Below are 21096 nucleotides of genomic sequence, written 5' to 3'. Positions count from 1 at the left end.
CAAACCTGGAAGATATACAAAAATGTTTTGTTAAATTCTATAAGAAATTATATAAAGGTAGGAAATTAAATGAGGTTAACTTAGAGAATTATTTCAAGAATCATAAGATAAGCCAGATCAATGATGAGGAAAGAGAATTATTAAATAAACCAGTGTCTAAACAAGAAATATATACAGCCATAGCCAAATTGAAACTAGGGAAGTCCCCAGGTACAGATGGCCTGTCAAGCCAGCATTATAAATTATTCAAGGAGGAACTAGTAGGAGTGTACCAACAACTGGTGAATAAAATTATGGAGGAAGGAATATACCCCAAAACATGGCAGGAGGCATTTATAATTTTAATCCCAAAAGGGAAAGCAGAGAATGATCAAGTGGAAAATTTCAGACCAATCTCCCTGCTGAATGTAGATTATAAAATCTTCGCTGAAATATTAGCTAATAGATTAAAAGGGGTCTTGAGTAGGATTATAGGACAAGACCAACAGGGATTCTTGCCAAAAAGGAAAATGTCCAGGAATATAAGAATCCTCTTAGATTTGTTTGAATATTTGGATTGGCACCCGAGTGAAAAGGCGGTATTCATCTTTTTAGACGCCGAGAAGGCATTTGACAATCTACTTTGGGGGTTTATGAAAAAAGCTCTGGAAAAAATAGGAGCAGTGGGGAAATTTCTGAAGGGAGTGAATGCAATCTATAGTAAACAAACAGCCAAATTAATTATAAATGGAGAAATAACAGAGGGATTTGAAATATCAAAAGGAACCCGACAAGGATGCCCGCTATCCCCTTTATTATTCATCTTATCGATAGAGTTCCTATTGAGAGAGATTAAGGAGGATGGAAATATTAAAGGAATAAGAGTAGGAAAAAATATTTATAAATATAAGGCCTTTGCAGATGATATTATCTTAATGTTAGAGGAACCAAGGGTATCAATAGATAATTTGAAAACTAAATTACAAGAGTATGGTGAATTGGCGGGATTTAAAGTAAATGGGAAGAAAACCAAAATACTTATTAAAAATATAAGGAAAAATGAATTGGAAAAACTTAAGTTAGATTTGGAATGGGAGATAGTTAATAAGATTAAATATTTGGGGATTTGGGTTACCCCAAGTAATATAAATTTGTTTGAAAACAATTATTCTAAATTATGGAAGGAAATTAAGGAAGAATTGGAAAGATGGAAGAGGTTAAATCTGACTTTATCAGGGAGAATAGCGGCATTAAAAATGGCTGTATTACCGAGAATCCTGTTTCTATTTCAAATGTTGCCAATTATGGTGAAAAAAGAAACATTTGAGTTGTGGAGAAGGGATTTTAGTAATTTCATTTGGATGGGGAAAAAGCCGAGAATCCAATATAAAGTGTTAATGGATGTAAAGGAAAGGGGCGGTTGGGGAGTTCCAAACCTTAAATTATATCATGCTGCCGCCTGTCTATGCTGGCTGAAAGACTGGATCCTATTAGAAGATCAAGAATTACTAGAAGTAGAAGGTTTTAGGAATGTAGGAGGATGGCATTCATATCTATTAGAGGAAAAGAAAGGAAATAGTAAGAATTTTAGAGATCATATATTTAAAAAATCATTATTTAATATTTGGGTGGAGTATAAAAATTTATTGGAGACCAAATTTCCGTGGTGGGCATCGCCAATAGAAATGACATCAATTAACAGCAGGAGTAAGGAAGGAAGATGGCTAACATACAGAGATTTGCTAATGAAAGAGAATGATCAATTTGTATTAAAACCATACCATCTAATTAAATGCCATTGTGATAGCTGGTTGCAATATTATCAAATTCAAAGTCTATTTCGGAAGCACAAGGAACTAGGAATTAGAGAAGAGAAGTCTAAATTACAAGAGTTATTGATTGAGAATTCTAATAAGATATTAGGAAAAATCTATAAATTTTTATTAGAATGGGATTTAAAAGAGGAAGAGGTTAAAAGTGTTTGGATAAAATGGGCACAGGATTTTGGAAGAACAATTTATAGAATCCAGTGGGATAGGTTGTGGAAGGTAAACATGAAATTCACTGCTTGCATGGGAATTAGAGAAAATATGATGAAGCTAGTATACAGGTGGCATCTGACACCAGAAAAACTAGCAAAAATCTATAAAAACAATTCGGATAAATGTTGGAAATGTCAGGAGAAGGTAGGTAGTTATTTCCACTGTTGGTGGAAATGTATTAAGGTTGCTAAATTCTGGAGCGAGGTGTATGACAAAATGAAAAAAATGTTGAAGGTGACGTTTGAGAAAAAGCCAGAAGCCTTCCTTCTAAGCTTGATCCCTGAGAATATCCCGGAAGATAGGAGAAATGTATTTTTATATGCATGTGCAGCGGCGAGGATGTTGATTGCTCAAAATTGGAAAGGGGAGAAGATCCCAACAATTGAGGATTGGCAGATTAAATTAGTAGAATATATGAATTTAGCAAAGATAACAGCAGCAATTAGAAATGTCCCAAAACAAAAAATCAAAAGTGAGTGGAAATATGTGGAGGATTACTTGATTAAAGAAGGTATGAAAACAAAATTGGTGATTTGTCTAGAATGAGACACATAAGGGAATATATAGATGGATAGTATATTATATGACAGATTGATGCATTTGCTGGATGGTGGTATTGTATTGTATGGTGAGGAAAAGTAAGAAATGTTACAACGTAGAGGGAAACGATATACAAATGACGGGGAGTCATTGTTTTTAATTTTTTTTAATTTTTTTTTCATTGTTTTTTTGGGGGGGTTATTGGTTATCTTTTTTGTGATTGTGTTTGTATTGTATGATTTGCATTTTCTTTGTTGTATATTTGTGTGTGAATGTATTCTTTTAAAATATTTTGAAATAAAGATTATTTAAAAAAAAAAAAAAAAAACGAGGCATTGCTTCATCAAGAGCTGGATTTAGGGGAGAGTGACAGGTTTGGTTGCACTGGGTGCAGAGCCTCGGGTGCATTGCTGGGGATGCTGCAACTAATTTAGAATGAGACGCAAGTAGTGGAGGGGTGCCAAATTTGGGTGTTGCACAGGGTGCCACAAATTTTAGACCCCAAGGTCTTCCAATGCTTCATCGCTGCTCCAGTACACCACTCTTCACACCCAGAGGGGAGCACCTACTTTCTGGGGTAGCAATGAGCCTTAGGATCTTTGCCAGCCTTTGTCCTGATTTGCTCGTGCAAACGTCTCGTGGTAGTTAGACAAAGGACCTTTCCAGGCTGGTGGTTTATTCTGCAGGTGTGTCCTGCAACATTTCATTGGTGCAATAATAGTGCGTCACTGGCAGGGTTTATGCCAGATTGTCCATGCATCATTCTGCTTTATTAGTTGTTTGTGATGTTTCCGCAGTGTTACTGCATTACTGCCATCTGGAAGTGCCCTGATACCACCATGAACATAAACCATGGTGAATGCACTATTAACAAGGAGGTCTTCAGGGTGCTGTGGATGATCTTCATTGGGCAATCATTCTGATTTGTTTATGGGGCTGTTATATTACAATGTGCATTCATCCTGATTTGCTTGAGGTTGTTTACATGTCTCCCGTTATCTCGTTCATAAATACTTCTCAGTTCATTTCCTGGTCACTTTCCAAACCACAAAAGTCTTTTTTTTTTAATGGATTTGTTGTGGTAGGGCAACACAACTTTTCTTATTCCACCAGACCTAAGCAGGCAATTAAGAACACATCCTTCTGCAACAGTTAATTGATGCCATTAAAAAACAACAACACTTTTTATGGTTTTATTGCTGTGAATGATAACAGCAGTATACAAATATTGTTATAAATAACTAATAAATAGTAAATAAATGTGCAAACCTATATTTCCTGTAGGCACACGCAAATCCCTCCCGCAAAATGCTGACAACCTAGATCAGCCTTCTTCTCAGCTGGTCAGAGTGTAGTGCTGATAATGTCAAGGTTTCAGGTTTGTTCCCTGTACAGGACAGCTGCATATTCCTGCATTGCAGGGGTTGGACTAGATGATCCTCAGGGTCCCTTCCAACTTTATGATTCTATGATTCCTCAACCTTAGGGTTGTCATACATCTGGAATTTCCCGGACATACCTAGAACACTGCAGCCAGAAGCAGTGACCGGGGGAGTCCGGACGTATGGCAAGCCATGCCAGCACTGTTGATTTTCTTTAAGACTAGCTCAACAACCAACCAACTTTCGCGTCCGGATTTTCACTCCTTGAAATATGGGAACCCTACTTGGGTTCCCATGTGCCATTGGACTACAACTCCCATCACCCATAGTCAGCAGAGGCAGCAATCAGGGATGATGGGAGTGGTAGTCCCACACACCTGGGAACCCAATTTGAGAGAGGCTCCTTTAAACTTGAATTAAGCCACGAAATCAACATGATGCAGACAAACTTTCCTCCAGCAGGGGGCAGTAACCCTAGGCCTTATTCCCCCCTTCCCCCTCCCCTTTTGCTCTTCCCCAGATGACAGAAGGAGGAGGCAGAGCTAGGACGACGTCACTGTTTGCTATTTGCAGCCTTCCTGGTTCTGCTCTTCTCTCCGCCCAGGACATTCTCAGCTGTTGCAGGACTGCCGCCCGGCTAAAGGTTTGTTTTGCGTCTCTCCTTCTAGAATCTGACTTGTGCTGAATCAAACCACCGATCCTCCCTAGCTCAGGATTGGAGAACTCTGTAGCCTTCGAGGGGCTGTTGGACTCCAACTCCCATCAGCCCCAGCCAGCATGACCAATGGTCAGAGAGGATGGGGATTGTAGTCCAGCACCGCCTGGTGGGCCGTATCTCCTCTATCTCTGATTTAGCTCAGTTTAGCTAATTTAGACCGGTAGTAGTAGCTACGCAGGGACTTCCTCTACCTAGACTAGTCTTTCCCATCTCTGGAGATGTTGGAGATCGATGCTGCGTGCAAAGCACGTGCTCATTTTTTTGAGGACCTGCCTTTCTGCTTATCGGGGAAGTCACACAATTAAGATCTCCACTGTCTTCTGGATTATGAATTTTATATACAGTATAAGGAAGGGCTGTCAATTTGGATACTTTGTGCTGTAAAAAAAACCTGGACTGTTGCATTAGTCTGCCTCAATACAGCAGCACTCTTGACATGCTCCTAGCAGGACTGCATGAAGTTCCTTCCTCCTTTATTTGCTGTTCCAAGTTTCAGCACCATTTTTTTTTAAAGTGAGGTGGTGGGACAGAAATGGGAAAGTGCGTAAGTGTTTTTGGTGTGCCCTAGACTGTGAAATAACCATATATGTTACAGAAAGGCTTGCAATGTGTGGATTGCACCCATCTTATAATTTAGGAACATAGGAAAGCTGCCTTATTACAGAGTCAGGCCATTGGGCTATCCGTCTCTGTCCAGTCATTACACTGACCTGCAGCAGCTCTCCAGGATTTTAGATAGGGAACATTTCTAGCCCTGCCTGGATAATTTGGAGGTTGAACGTGGGACCTTCTGCATGCAAGGCTCTTCCCCTGCACCAGGGCCCTTCCCTATTTCTGCTCTATGATTCTCCATTTTCACTTTATAGAATCACAGAATATTAGAGTTGAAAGGGACCACAGGGGTCATCTAGTCCAACTCCCTTGCAAATGAAGGGTTATGGCTCTGATTCATGATTTCATGTGAAAACACTTTCCCTTCAAGTAACGCGATTGACTGGGGAGTGAGCTAGCTAGCTATGTGAGATGCATGCGAGCATTGGGCACATCTTTGACAAGGAGAGTTGTGTGATTGGCTCAGCTGATGTATGTACACACACAAAATACCTGATAAGCTGTTGGATAGGACAGGCCTTGTATGTTTCCACATGGCTGAAATGTATCCTCAAACTCTGATTATGCCTCTTGCTTGCCTGGATGGCAGATAGAGAGGGTGTGTAGAAATTAGGTTACTGCACAAAGGTAGTATTTACATTCACTGCTCCGCTCACTTTTGCCTTTGTCTTGTAAGGATGGGTGCTAGTCTGAACTTTGTACATGCTTTATTTCTATGGCTCATGGCATCAGTTTTGTATGAAACGTACTCCTTGTGAACCACCTTTGACCTGGAAAGAACACTTAACATCCTGACCCTGATAGCTGCATAAAAGATCGGAGCGCTAATCCTTTGCCAGAAATATATCTTGTGCAAGCAGGAATGAGGTTTCACACAGACAACAGAGATATCTTCAAGGTAAATTTGTGGTTCAGGAACTACAAATATAAATATGTGGCCCTCCCAAAATTAATGCTGTGTCCTCTTCACATCAGACATATATTACAAAACACAATACGAAATGCACTAGAACGAACGAACCAGAAGTTATGGGGTGTTATGGAAGGGGTAGTACCTCTGGCGGGAGACACGTCTTACTCCTTCTAGGATAGTTTGTCCACTTTTGGTCCTCATCCTTAACTCGGCTCTCACCTGTGGCTCCTTGAAGCTGCCACCATGCGACAGCGGCCACACCCTTGGGAAATAGCTTCAACTGGCCAGCTAAACCAGATGAGGGTAGCTCATGGGACTCAAACCTTCCGTGAGTTAGGGGCTTCCCCTGCATGCGAAGAAAGTCTCTAGAGGATTGAGTGGACGGGACCAATAGGGGGTCCAATGTTAACATCGCTTGTAGGTTACAAGAAGTTTTGTAAGGAAGACTTTAAAAATTATTGCGGGAAGGATTAAGAATAGTTGATGTAAGATTTGATTTATAGCAATAAGAATAGTAAAAAAATGCAAAATCAGAAAGCAATTTAGAAAACCATTAGAAGGGGACGAAGGAAGTGTAAGGCTGTGAAAGCCAAATCGAGTGTTAAAAACAATACAGCATTAAATATTAAAAACTTCCCTAAACAGGGCTGCCTTTAGATGTCTTTTAAAAACAGGATAGCTGCTTATTTCCTTGACATCTGATGGGAGGGCGTTCCACATGGCAGGCGCCACTACCGAGAAGGCCCTCTGCCTGGTTCCCTGTAACCTCACTTCTCGCAATGAGGGAACCGCCAGAAGGCCCTCGGCGCTGGATCTCAGTGTCCGGGCTGAACGATGGGGATGTGCAATATATAAATGTTCCCATTGCGTGTACGCCGGAAACCTATGTTCTCCGTAACTGCTGCACCAAACAGCATCAAATTAGGACAAAGTGTAACTTTTTTTATTATTATTAAATTTATTTATTGCTCTTTAAAAATATTCTTACATATATCACATATATGCATGAATATATACAAAAACAATTTTAAAATTTACATACATCTTCGTCCAAAGAAAAAAGAACAGAAAAGGAAAGAAAGAAAAATAAGAAAAGAAGAAAGAAAGAAAGAAAAAAGAAAGAAAGAAAAAGAAAAATGAGGAGAAAAGACCCTCAAAGGCACAAGAATCTCCAACTAACATACATAATTAAACTTCCAAAAATACTTCCACTGCTTTAACAACGCTTCAAATTTCTAATTGCATACCTTATTATATCTGTCATTTTATACTATTCCACAAATTATACAGATCTTCCAATCTGTATAAAGTGTAACTTGACCATCAAGGAAGGATCTGGCATAATAAAAATTAAAAAAACCCACACCTGTAATAACTAAAATAAAGGATAAAGAGGGAAAAAAGTGGTGCGCCTATTATACCTCACCAGCAAAAGGAATGAAGTCTCTAATAGCATCAAATAGAAAGGCAGATTGCCTGCTGACGTCATCAGAGCCCGCAGTAGGCCTCCATAAGGTGCCCAGTGCCCTCACCTAAAATGGCCGCCTCAGCTTCGCTTGTTCAACACACAGTCCCAAGTGATCAATACCACCGACCAATGTGTTCTTTTATGTAAAATGCATCTCTGGGTTATTTGTGGGGCATAGGAATTCGTTGGTCTGAGGGACAGTGGACTGGCCCACGGCTGAAAAAGGTTGCTGACCCCTGCTCTAGAGGGACAGGGAAGAACGAAAACAGGAGCTTCCAGAATACTTTCGGGGTCAGAATTTTAAAAAGCAAAAAACCCCACAGCAACGCGTGGCCGGGCCAGCTAGTGTGTGTGTGTGTGTGTGTGTGTGTGTGTGTGTATATATACATACATACATATATAGTGGGTTCAACGGTCAGGAAGGTGGTTTCTGCGCATTCTTGAGAGCAGTGATTCCCAACCTAAGCATCTCTAAAATCCTGATCCCAAACCTCCTCTGCCTTGCGGGATATGTTTGGGAAGAGAAAGGGCTAAGGAGTAAACCCTACACAGATCCGGAGTGGAGTCTCTAAGATGGCTGGATAGCACCTTGGATGCCTCCTTCCGACAACTCCTGCAGCCCAGCTGGTGCCAGATGTATTGCTCTGCTTTCCTTTGGACCACATCAGTGAAGCCAAGGGGAGTGTGTGTGTCATCATCTGCGCAGCCCAGGACTCCCCTACACACTGCCCAGGTTTGCTCCCCAGGGAAGTCACTTCAGCGCTGCTAACACAGTGGTTTGGCTTCATCCCCGGAGGCGCACTCCATTGTGTCTAGAGACAGCCGGGTGCCAACAACAGTCCAATCAGGAGACCCCGGCAAAATGGAGTCACTATTGCTACTACTAGGCCCGTTGCCGGTGGTTACCAGGCTGTCATAATTCTTCAGGCCCTCAATGGGCACCTCCAGCTGGGCTGGGAAAAAACCAATCAGGCCAGTGACATGTCTGAAATTTTTTTGAGGATCTGTGACAGGGGCCCTTGCCATAAGGCCACCCAGAAGCCAAAGAACCTGATGGCCCGAGAAGGGGGCACCGCAGAAGACATGACCTCGGCCCCACTCCAGCCCCTGCTCCGTCAGAACAGCGTGCTTCTATCAACACCTCCAACCCAAAATCCAGCAAAAGCGGAACCTGAGAGAATGACAAAAGGCCAGAAGGGACCTTCAGCGCTGAGTCGGAAAGAAAACCCACTGAATAAGGAAACTGCTGTCCACACCCGGAAGGGTCTGAACCTAGTATGGAAGAGAGTGTGCTGTGGGGATGAATCAGAGAGGGGCCGAGTGATACGTCCGGAAAATAATGCGATGGGGAAAGCCAACCGTCCCTGGGGGACCATCCCCAAAGGCTTTGGGGGTTGTGTCCCCCAACCTCCTTGTTCTTACGATAAGCAACTGGCAAGAATGTCTAAAAGCCTGGTGGCGAAGCCAGGGGGCCTAATCCACGCACCCCATATGCAAGCCAAAGGAGACCAAGCGGGGGTGCCCACCAGGGCCCCCCCTGGCACGTTCAGGACAGGAGTTGTAGGGTTGAGAAGAAGCAAAAAGCCGCCTCGCCAGACCTCCTTCTTCAAAGGTAGGGCGGCCCAACCCCAACCTGTCTGGATCATAGTTAGCAATGACACAGGGAGAAAGCGCTTATGAAACAGGTAGCTCTAGCAATCAAGCCCAGCTGCGAAGCAGGCTTTAAAAATGCTAAAAGTCAGAACGAAGGTAAACGAAACCTTTCTAGAGCAGTCATCTTCAGTCCGTCCAGACCCACGTTGGACTCCCAACCCATGAACCTGGGACTTTTACATTTTCACTGTTCACTGCATATCACACGCTGAGGTGTTGGCATGCTGTCCGTCCTGTCCCCCCATACAAGTGAACCAATATTTCATGTATTGTTGGTTAAACATTTGAACCCTTTTCGTAGTTATATCCTCGCTTTGAGTTCCAGTGGTTTTCTCCTCAGTGAAGCTTGTGGTTGTGCAAGACAGCAAGTCTTCATTCCTATTTATGAATGCATTTTGTTACCCCCCCCCCAAAGTCCTATTGTAGCAGTGGCCCAAAGGGGCCACAATGAATATGATAATGTGAACCCCAATAAATCATTGAATATGCTTATAATAGAAATGTTATGGTAACCTGTTGCTTTAAGGAAACAGATGATTTGGCATGAGACCTTCCCTACAGGGAACAAAGGACAGCAAATACGTCAATCACATTCATAAGTTAGAACATAAGTTGATACATAGAACAAAGGCCTAACACAGATTCCCATGCACGCAAACTAACGAAAATGTAACAATCTCTGAGAATCAAGGTTTAGTTAACAACGCTTATTGCGCATGCGTATTAGATTAGGTAATGTACATGCGTACTAAACTAAAATGAGGTAATGAAATATGATTGGTTAAATTGAAATGCTTCGTCTGAAATGTTATAAATACCCCTGACCAGACCTTTGGGCGGGGTTGCAGGCTTGCGAAATGATTTGACTGTAACCCTTATAGCTTTGCAATAAAGAAAACAAAATGGACTCCTAGCTCCTCTAGTCTCTGAGTTTTATTGGCGTAGCTCAGAAGAAGGGCCTTTTTGCCCAATGCAACACTATCATTTCATTTCTTTCTCTGTCACCTGCTGCCGCCGCCTTTTTCTTTCCCTGCCTTCCTGCACTTTTTGTCTCCTACCCTCTATTTTGCTTTTGTGTCCCTCTCTCATCTTCCGCCTTCTCTTTCCCTCCTCAGCCCTTCATCTGCTGTCACTTCCATGTGTGTCGCCTTCTTTCACAATCCTTTCTGTCACCAGCTGTCTGTCTACCTGTTGCCTCTTCCCTTCTGCCCCTTCTTCTGGCACATTCTCTTTACCTTCTCAAGCATTTCTACTCTTTTTCTAACCTCCTGCTTCCTTTCACCTGCTGCTATTGCCTTTCCGTCTCGCTTTCATTTTCCCTTTTTGACTCTGCTTGTTTTCTTCCACCTTGTGCTGCCTTCCCTCACACTTTAATTCACACCTCTGTGCTCCCGCTCCCTCCTGATGTCAACTTGTCTGAAATAAATTTAAAAAAAGAACCCGAACAGGATTTCTGGGAAAGATTCGCTCTCAGAACCTAACATTGTTCCTTGTCACACCTTTGAAGTTTGAAGGAACTACTCAGATTCTCCCACACTGAAGTAACATATAGCTGCAGGTTTTTTTAAATTAAAAAGTCACCTTCTTTTAGTTTGCCATTTTACAATTCTTTTTTATTATTTTAAACTAAATAAAAGTTATTTTCATTCTAAATCAACACTGAAATGTTAAAGCTGAAATTCTATGCATACTGAATTGAGAGTAAAGCACCGCCCATAGTTCAGCCTTGGGAAACTTGCTCCCAAAAAAAGAATACAAAAGATCAGGCTGCAGAATTGCCACAATCCTACCAGGGCACACGTTGACCGAGAAGTAAATGAAAGAAAGAGAATCCCTCCCATGGTTGGATCTAAAAATCCTCCTCATTAAACCCCAGGGAATCCAGTCATGCAACTGTAGCAATGGAAACACTATATACCCTGCCCTTTAAGAAACCTACCAAACCTTAGGTAGGTTTGAGGGCCTACCCAAGAAATCAAACTGAATCTATCTTCTGAATCTATCTAACCTCCCCTGGGGCTCCAAAAAGCAGCATTAAAAATTAACTTGTCGGATTTGATTTCACAGGGACTGCCTTAGCTGTTGCACATGGAAACATGGATGTCAAAAGGAAGAGCAACCATAAATTTGCCAGGCCGCCATCTCCCAGTCTGGTAAGGCACACTGAGTTTATTTATTTCACAGCACCCTGAGCTCCCCTCTTTGTACCCAAGAGTGACATTACGCTGAATATTGTGGGAAATAAAGATGGATTAGCGCTGCCGCCGTTATTGCCAGGCGAACCTGAAGAGGCCTGTCAATGTAATAGGACCTCCCAGAAGATGGCACTTTGCCCAGAGCCCCCTCAAACAAGGAGCTGGCACTGCATTGGTTTATTTTAAACATATATTTGATTTCCGGTTTTCCTCCAAGGAGCTCAGGAGGGCATATATATTGATCTTCCTTCACTTTTGTTCTTGTAGCAACTCTTTCAGGTAGGACTGGCTGAGTGTGAGACTGGCAATACCGTCTTAAGTTTCAGCGGATGAAAGTTTTCAGCAGATGTGTAAAGGTTAACAGGAAAGACGCCTGCTTAATCTCCGAGCTCCTCGTTGTTTGCTTCTCAGCCCTGCCCTGCCTGGCACAGCTGACTTTTTCTTTTTCTTTTAAAAAAAGGATCATGTTGTCATCATGGCTAATATCTGCCGTGAGCAATTAGGAATTTGGAGATAGTCCCTTACTTGACTGTACAGTTATTTTGACGTGGCAGAGTCTGCTGTTTTTCCGCTAGTTGCAGAGTTTCCTGTCCCTGCTTGTTCCCAGCTGTTTGTTAAATCCCTGGCAGCAGTCAGGATCCTTCCTGCTTTAGCCCTAGTCAACTTTCCAGCCCTTTGCTCCTGGGGTTTTTGCAAAGCTCCTACCCTGGTGACAAGGAGGAAGCGGCAGTCTTGGTGGTCATGGCAATGCGCAGCAGGGTGCCAGAATTTGATGCGGTAAGTGAGCTGTGTTAGCAGGGGTGGCGGCGGCTGGATTGTTCTTTTAAGGTAACAGAGTGTGGCGCCGAAGCGATCCGTTGCTTTGGCTGATTGTGGGGAGAACAGTGGTGTACTTAGGCGATTTTGGGTTCTGGACTTAATGGTGCTTAGAGCAACCCCTTTCTCCCATCTTTTCCCAATGATAAAGTGTATGTATGACCTTTGAAATGTGCGAAGCCATCCCTGTGTTATACAAAAAGTGCAGGCTTGAATTTTACAGCCCAACTCCGCATCGAGAGATCCAGTATCCCTTAAGTCCGAGAAAAATGAGTGGAGGGAGGAAGCGGTTGAGGAAAGCAAGGAAAATCTTTATTTTCTGTTGTAATGAGAGACCCCCCACCCACCTTGCAAGGGGGTGAGGGGACCCAGAACAAAGGTGTGTGACAACTTTTACAGACTTTAGAAATTGCCCATCCCCTTAGGCAAAGACCACCCAAGCGTCACAAACATAAATTTGAGAGCATGACTTGTCTCCTGTGAGTCAAGGTACTTGGCAATACCTGTTAGCTGCCTCTCCTGGCCCTGAATCCATTGTCACGGATCTTCCCTGATTTATACACAGAAGATGCCCTTTTTTGACAGGTCTGCTCTGCTTTTAATAGACACTTGCCAGAACGGTTCTGCCTGTTTTCTGGCTCTGGTTGCGGATTCTGGTGTGTCCACTGAACACCTGCCCTCCTTCTTTCCCTGTGGGCCCAGCACATCATAGGATCATGGAGTTTGAAGGGGAACCCAAGGGTCATCTAGTCCAACCCCCTGCAATACATCGTGCAGTGCGCAAGGGGGAGCCAGCCCAGGGACATGGTGCATGCAGGTGTTCCTTCGCTGGCCAGGAGGAGGAGGAGGCTCTGACCCAGCCCCAAAGGCCTGGCTTGCCTCCCCCCAGCTCTGGAAGGCGACAGGAGCTCAGCCACGCGGCATCGATGAGAGAGCTTGTCGTGGGGGCGCCTGGTTTCACCCCTTCAGAATATTGTGCCCAGGGCAGTCGCCCCTGTGGTCCTCTCCCATGCTGCACCAATGCTTGGGAGTAAAAGACTTTGGCCCTGTCGTTATGTTTGCGTCGGTGTGTGCTTGTCTCTGTGGCCTCTGACTAACCTGTAAAAGGTTAGTTTCTCTTTCCTTTTTTGGGACCTTGCAGCCAAAGCTTTGCAGTGTAGCTCTTCAGGACTTAGTAGCCAACGATAGTCCTAGCAGAGTAGACCTAAATTAGTCATGTACATTAATTTCAGTGGGTCTGCTCTTATTTATTTATTTATGCATTTATAGCCCACTTTTTTCTGAGGAGCTCAAGGTGACACCCTCATTTAATCCCCACAGCAACCCTGTGAGGTAGGTTAGCCTAAGAGAGGCATTGGCTGGCCCAGGGTCACCCAGTGAGCATCATGGCCACGTGGGGATTTGAACCCTGGTCTCCTAGGTCCTAGTCGGACACTCTAACCACTGCTCCACTTTGGCTCTCAGTAGGACTAGAGTAGGATTCCTGAGTAAGGCTAGAATTGGACACAAATGATGGTGGGAGTTGTAGTCAAAAACATCTGGAAGGCATCAGGTTAGCAGAGTGGACTATGGTCACTACGCAGGAGATTAGCTTTGTAGATTGGATCTTTTAATAGTGCAGGTAATATCCTTTGCGGGCAACAAGAAATTTGTTGATGTTCCCTTACTGAGTTGTATAGGAATCTAGAAAGGAGCCTCTTAGGGGAAAAGCACTTTCAGTTTTACTTTTTTACTCTGGCTGTTAGTAAATGTGACTTGCATCCCTGCAGGATTCGGGAGAAGCCCTACCTGGGTTCTAATAAAGTTCTCAGCCCTTTGTTTACTGAATATTTGTGGAATTAGGACAATAGCTGGGACTCTGTGTGTGGTTTCAAAGTGTTGTACCGAAGGAACCCAAATTCTGAATCTCATGCAGCGCAGAATGGGGTTGTATCCAACATACCCTCCAACATTTATCCGACTAAAATAGGGACGTCCCATTCCATAATGATAATTTTACTATTTATACCCCATACATCTTATTGGGTTGCCCCAGCACTCTGGGCAGTTTCCAACAGATATAAAAACATAATAAAACATTAAACAAACTTCCCTATACAAGATTACCTTCAGACAGCTCAGGGGTTGGATAACTCCATACCCTCCAACATTTCTCCAATGAAAATAGGGACATTCTAAGGAAAAGCGGGACATTCTACGGTCAAATCAGAAACTGGGACAGCTTCTCTAAATGAGGGACGTCTCTAGAAAATAGGGACACTTGGAGGGTCTGTATCCATTATTAGTTCTACTCAGAATTGGAATTAATGGGCACAATTTACTTTTCTCTATTTTTTTCAATGGGTCTGTTCTGAATAGTTGGAAAGAGCCCATGCTTTCTTTTTTAAAAAAAATATGCATTTACCTTTGCTTATTTACCACAGTTATACTGTTCTTAGTTATGGAACAAGCAGCTATGCAGAGGCCCCCACTGAATTTCTGATGATAAGAGCTGATTGACAACAGAACGGACTCCCTCAGAAGGTTGTGGACTCTCCTTCATTGGAGGTTTTCAAGCAGAGGTTGGATGGCCATCTGTCATGAATGCTTTAGTTGAGATTCCTGCATTGCAGGGGGTTGGACTAGATGACTGTTGGGGTCCCTCCCAGCTCTACAATTCTATGAATTAATTAAAGTCTTATTAAGCCAACCTTGTGGCTTCTGATATTTCAGGACTCACGCGCTTTCAAGTATTTATTGGAATCATAAGGGCTAGAAAGTTGCTCTTAAAAGAAAAGTGAAAGCCAGAATTAAGAACATAATATGTGTGTGTGTGCACATAACTTGTACCAAGGTATAACTGGCAAAAATATACATATATAGATAGATATATAATTTGTTCCATATGAACCATTGACTGTCGCAAACAAAGCTGTACAAATTTTCAAATCAAAGAAGGCAGCTGTGCAGAAAGTAAAAACAAAAAAACAACACCAAAAAACATTTTAAAAACCATAAGCAGGAAATGAATGACCATCCTCCCTTGTATCCAATCTACAATTGATTGCAGAAGCATGTAAAAAATGTCGCGTGTATCTAAGACAAATCTAGTGCATTCCAATAATGCCCTCCTATGGATTGGCTAGGAAATAATCAATGATTTGAAAGGTTGAAAAATAGCCTCCAGAAACTGATGGAGCAACTTAACTGTGCTACATTTATTGAGCTTCCTCCAAAATAAATGGAACATACTTTCCACTGCACGCTCCCAAGCAGAATTGGGAACTGAAATAAATATTCTATATTTCTGCGCTCGGCCATCAATGCTTGCATATATATATATATATATATATATATATATATATATATATAGAACAGTACATACCCTGCCAAAAGCCCCAACAAGAATGCTCAGAGGTGCGCACAATGCGAAGATGTTAGAATGATGCAGGCATAAACACAATACAGATAAAAGCAGTTTTTTAAAAAGAAAATACACACACCAAAGAATTGCTTACAATGGGATGATAGAATTAGAACGGCAGCAGAAACAATGGGATTCCAGCTGGCCTCCATCAGACCCAGAAACAGTCTGTGCCCTCTTTCATAGGGCTGCATTTGTGACTGCTCTGGAATGCCCCTGCGATGCTCTGAGCTTTCCCATGACTCGCTGGCTCTGACTTTTGCTTTGTTTGTGGGCTCTGTGTGCTTTTTCTTTCAAACTTCCCTAGCAGGGGCGTTGCTAGGCATCTGAACTATTTGGAGCACAGGAGCCCATAGGAACAAGTTTGCCTAAGGTATCCATTTGCAGGTAATACCTAGAGCAGCAATGGCTGGTGTCCGTGGAGAGTAGTAAGGCAGTAGGCGAAGAGGCCAGCAGGAGACGTGGCTGGGGACAGGTGGAGCCAGAACCAGGGCTGGGCGATGTCTGGTTTTCAGCATCGTGATATATCACCCGCTAAACATCACCATACACTGATGTATCACAATGTCTGAAATAAGGATGGAGCCGTGTGGAGGCATTGGATGGTTTCATGGTTTTTCCCGCGTCACAGTTTTTGCATAGCACACACACATAATGATTTGTGATATATTGCCATGTCAAAAATTACAAAACCAGTATCACAATATGGACTTTGAACTGGTTTTGGGTGATATCTTGATAGATTGCCCAGCCCTAGCCAGAACCAATAACAGGCAGACCCACCTAATTCTAATGTTGCCCCCGTCCTCATCCTCCCAAGTGAGTTCTGCAAGAGCAGCACTGAAATGATGGGGGAAACTGGGAGGCAGTGGTGGTGGTGGTCCTGGCCAAGGGCAGACTAAGGTTGGTGGAACTCTGTGAAATTCACTCTAATGGACCCACCCCACATGGTATAGGTACAAATTTAGCATTTACATGTCACAGAAAGCAAGCCAACTAATTTCCAACCCAAATCACTCCTGATACACCCTTCTCTTTCATTTTCACTCCAGCCCAGATCGTCCAGACTTCAATTAAGGCTGCCTCCAGCCAGCAGTGCCCCTGTTCCCTAGTTCTTTCTTCCCGTTTCCATACATGTTGCTGCTGAGTGTGGCTGACTAACACTTTCCCCTTGTCTCCTCTTGTTATAGGATGTCCTGGAGCTTGGGGACTTGATTGAAATATTCCGCTTTGGATACCAGCACTGGGCCATCTACGTGGGGAACGGCTTTGTGATTCACCTGGCTCCACCATGTAAGGAATCGTAAGGTTAAGATGGCCAAGGGACCGGGCGGTGCGGTAGGGTGGGTGGAGGAGGTGGTCTTCCCCTGTGCATCTTAAATGCAGCTTGATTCCTGTGTTGCAGGGGATTTTGGAATAGATGACCCTTGGGGGTCCCTTCCAACTCTACAGTTCTGTGAAAATGCTACAGGTACAAAGCTTTTCACTGCATGGAGAGCTCCTTGCTCATCTTTGCTAGTCAAGCTGCAGTTAAAGGCATAAAATCGGGGGCCAGCAAGAACGATGGCAACCCTAGCCTCCATAGGCCTAGGGGAAGGTTTTCAGTATTTTACTTTATCACAGGGTATGATGATGATGATGATGATGATAATTTATTTATGCCCTGCCCATCTGGCTGGGTTTTCCCAGCCACTCTGGGCAGCTCCCAACAGAATATAAAAAATGTGATAAAGCATCAAACATAAAAAACTTCCCTAAACAGGGCTGCCTTCGGATGTCTTCTAAAAGTCAGGTACTGTAGTTGTTTATTTCCTTGACATATAATGGGAGGGCGTTCCACAGGGCGGGTGCCTCTACCGAGAAGGCCCTGTGCCTGGTTGAAATTGGTGCTGCACCAAAAACGTATTCTGTGTCCCCCCCTACCACCTGAACATTCTCCATCAACGAATGACATATTCCATTTGAAAATGATCGAAGGGGAGAGAAAATGCCAGTGAAACCCTAAGGGGTGTGGTACGGGGCTCCTGTTGCAGGCATCTCAATGTTGAGGTGGCCCAAGGGGTACACCCACACTGTATGTTTTAAAGCACACTGGATGCCCTATTGGAAGCACATGGCTTGCCCCTCGGAAATCATTTGTAAAGGGGTCTGTAAAGCCTTAACTACAGTTCCCAGGATTCTTTGGGGGGAAGGAATCTGTGTGCTTTAAATGTATGAGCATTGAAGGGACGGGGGTAAAAAGGTTCTCGTAGCCAGCCTTCCGCCATCACGGCCTCTCTCTCTCTCCCCCCCAGCTGAATATGCAGGTGCAGGCTGCGCTAGCATCATGTCCACCCTAACTGACAAGGCGCTGGTGAAGAAGGAGCTGCTACAGGAGGTGGCAGGGAAGCACCGCTACCGGGTGAATAACAAGCACGACACAAAGTTCCCGCCACTGCCCAGGACCAAGATCGTCCAGCGGGCCGAGGAGATGGTGGGCCAAATGCTGCAGTACAAAGTCACCAGCGAAAACTGCGAACACTTCGTCACCGAGCTGCGCTATGGTGTGCCCAGGAGTGATCAGGTGCTACTATTCTTATTGCTTATTTACTCAATGGCGTTTGCGCCCTGCTTTCAGAGTGGCTTCCAAAAAAAAGAAAAAGCAGATCTAAGAGGGCCCCTCCCTGCTCGCGGTCTTTAAAAAAAAAAAAAAAAAGACACGGCACACAAGGAAATAGGAAGGGGAGGGAGGAGGAGAACACAAGTTCATAATGCTAGAACTCGGGGGTCACCCAATAGAATTTTTGAATATTTGGGGCAGACCAAAGGAAGTTATTCTTCACATAGCACATAATTAAACTATGGAATTGGCTCCCACGAGATGGAGTGATGCTCATCAACTTGGATAGCTTCCAAAGGATAGCATCCTGCGTGAAACAGGATGCTGGGCCTTTGGCCTGATTCTGTAGTAGCAGTGCTATTATACTGCGCAGCACGAAGCCATTGGACGCATAAAAACTAGATCGTTTTGGAATGAAAATTGTCCAGACCCCTAAGTATTATTCAAAGCTTTACTAACCAGAACTTATTCAAAACAGGTACAAAAACACCAGTGATACATGCAGATAATTCCATAAAGCACATGCTTATCCAAGCATAGGTTCTAGCACAGTTACGACCAGAGCAAAAATCTATGCTGTGTCTCTTCCATAGCCTGCTTTAGCCTGCATCCAGCCTAAATCTATGCAGCTCCTTGAGAGGCCCATTTACACACTGTTTTGTTCTCTGTGGCGTCCAGAGAAGGACTAAGGGGCAACTCCCTTCAAGATGGAGATTTGCAATTGAATTAATTAATCACATGCTCTAAGACTAAACACTTGTGTTTAAGCTAGCAGAGAACAACAACAGTTCTTACAAACTCAGTCAGAGCTTCAGTATGCTTCAGTGGAAATATCCAATGTTAAACCCTTTCCGCCACATACGTACAGGCTTTCTCCATTTCCATTTCAGTGTACAATGAAACATTTATGCTTAACATTCTTCAGGTGGTCTTTGCTGACTTGGCTCCCTCTTTGATCCTGCAGGTCCGAGATGCCCTGGTGGGGGTTAGCATTGCAGGGCTGGGTTTGGCTGCCCTGGGACTCTTTGGTGCCGCCGTGGTCAAGAGGAAGAAACAACAGAACCAATAACAGAACCAATAACAGAGACTCTGAGATTTCCGTGCTCCCTTGGTTTTTTTCTTTTTCGGGTTTTGTGTTCTTTGAACAATTACCTCTTTGGGGAAACAAACAAACAAGCAAAATAGTTGCTCCCATTTTGGGCCACAGCCTTGGATGCCCTCTCCCGTTCCTTAACTCCTTGTTGAGAGTGAGTTGCTTCTCTCTGAGTCCCAAGTCTAAAGCAATTCTTCACAGCCTCCCTGGAGTGGAAAATTGGAATTCCGGATGCTGCCTTTAGACCATTGGTCCATCTAGCTCAGCTTGCATGCAGATGGGCTGCACCTCCCCAGGGTTTTGGACTGGAGACTAGGGGTGTAGGAGGGCATCCCTTCCTGTATCCGTCAACTGCAGTGCTGTCTCTGTTCTGCCGCAGTTCGCCCTCTGCCCCAAACAACATCATTTGTGGTGTCTGCCATGGCAAAATTACATAATCTATCTGCATCATTTACATAATTAATTGTTCCAATTGCAGGTAGGTAGCCGTGTTGGTCTGCCGTAGTCAAAACAAAATAAAAAATGAAGAAATCCTTCCAGTAGCACCTTAGAGATCAACTACGTAAGTTTGTTCTTGGTATGAGCTTAGCATACGAAAGCTCATACCAGGAACAAACTTAGTTGGTCTCTAAGGTGCTACTGGAAGGATTTCTTTATTTTTTATTTTGTTGTAATTAATTGTGTAAGATACGTTGTCATTACGTTATTCCATTCCATTCATTTCAGTGCAAAGGAAGCACAATCCAAACGGAGGGGAACAGTGTGATCCATTGTGTATTGATTGCAGACTGAATGCAGCAGCAAATGCCAGTCATACTGATTTCCGTTCCAGACACGGGACGAATAAGCAAACACCCGCACTTTCTGCTCCCGCCTTCCGTTTTTGTTGGAATTCCCTGACATCCCCACTGGATACATTTCCAGGCCTACCTGGAGATGCCTGGGATTGAACCTGAGACTTTCTACATGCCAAGCAGTTGCTCTACCACTGAGCTTCGACGGCCCTTCCCCAAAAGATGGGCGGGGGCTCTTCTTCCTTTGGGGCATGAGCCTCCACAGGCTGTGTCCTGCTCCTGCTGTTCAATGGACAGTGCCAGGGATTGGTGCCAGTTTGGGAAGGGCAGAGGTGTTTGTAGATGAAGAGAGCTGAGAGAAATTTGAGGCAGAGCCAAGATCCAAACAGAGGAGTTTTTAGTTGGTAGCTTAGGCTTGTAGCAGAAGTGTAGCTAAACATAAACCACAAGGAGAGCATAACTTAAACTGGCAGTGGTAGAGGTGATTTTTTCAGCACTCATTTTTTTTTTTTTTTTGGTTTAACACTCACCTTTTGGGCTGAATTTCTGTATACCACTGCAGGATAAAGCGCTCTCGATTTAAATGGGGATGTGGTAAGGTGTAGGTTCTAAACAGCACATGTGGATTGTATCCAAATTTTACTTAGACTCATGGAAATGAATGGACCTAAGTTAGTCATGTCCATTAGTCTTGATTTTGTTCTGACTAATATTGGACACAACCCTACATATACAGAGCATAGCATGTATTTGTATATTTTGTTCTTATTCTGAATTTTAATTTATTTATTTTGAAAGATTCGTAAGTTGGATAAGGCAAGAGCTCTCTAAGTGGTATATGTACTAAAATTCTGGATAAAACACAGCTAAAATCCACAAAGCTATCTTT

The 21096-nt window shown here is 43.5% G+C and overlaps 1 protein-coding gene across 3 annotated transcripts; it reads left to right on the top strand.

The window, feature by feature from the left end:
• The first annotated feature begins 4474 nt into the window (after positions 1-4474).
• Positions 4475-19419, top strand: LOC117061648 (phospholipase A and acyltransferase 3-like). 3 transcript variants are annotated; one of them, XM_033174579.1, is made up of 5 exons: positions 4475-4586; positions 11375-11460; positions 16912-17014; positions 18016-18284; positions 19285-19419. In XM_033174579.1, the coding sequence occupies exons 2-5, from the start codon at positions 11404-11406 to the stop codon at positions 19387-19389; spliced, it is 534 nt and encodes a 177-aa protein (XP_033030470.1). In that variant the 5' UTR covers positions 4475-4586; positions 11375-11403; the 3' UTR covers positions 19390-19419. The 3 variants fall into 3 exon arrangements, with proteins under 3 accessions (XP_033030470.1, XP_033030469.1, XP_033030471.1); XM_033174578.1 differs by lacking the exon at positions 4475-4586 and adding an exon at positions 8534-9266; XM_033174580.1 differs by lacking the exons at positions 4475-4586; positions 11375-11460 and adding an exon at positions 12006-12279.
• The last annotated feature ends 1677 nt before the right edge of the window (positions 19420-21096 follow it).

Source organism: Lacerta agilis, chromosome 17 (genome assembly GCF_009819535.1).
Source record: "Lacerta agilis isolate rLacAgi1 chromosome 17, rLacAgi1.pri, whole genome shotgun sequence".
In the NCBI taxonomy this organism is placed as follows: Eukaryota; Metazoa; Chordata; class Lepidosauria; order Squamata; family Lacertidae; genus Lacerta; species Lacerta agilis.
This window is presented reverse-complemented; position numbering and strand designations above follow the sequence as displayed.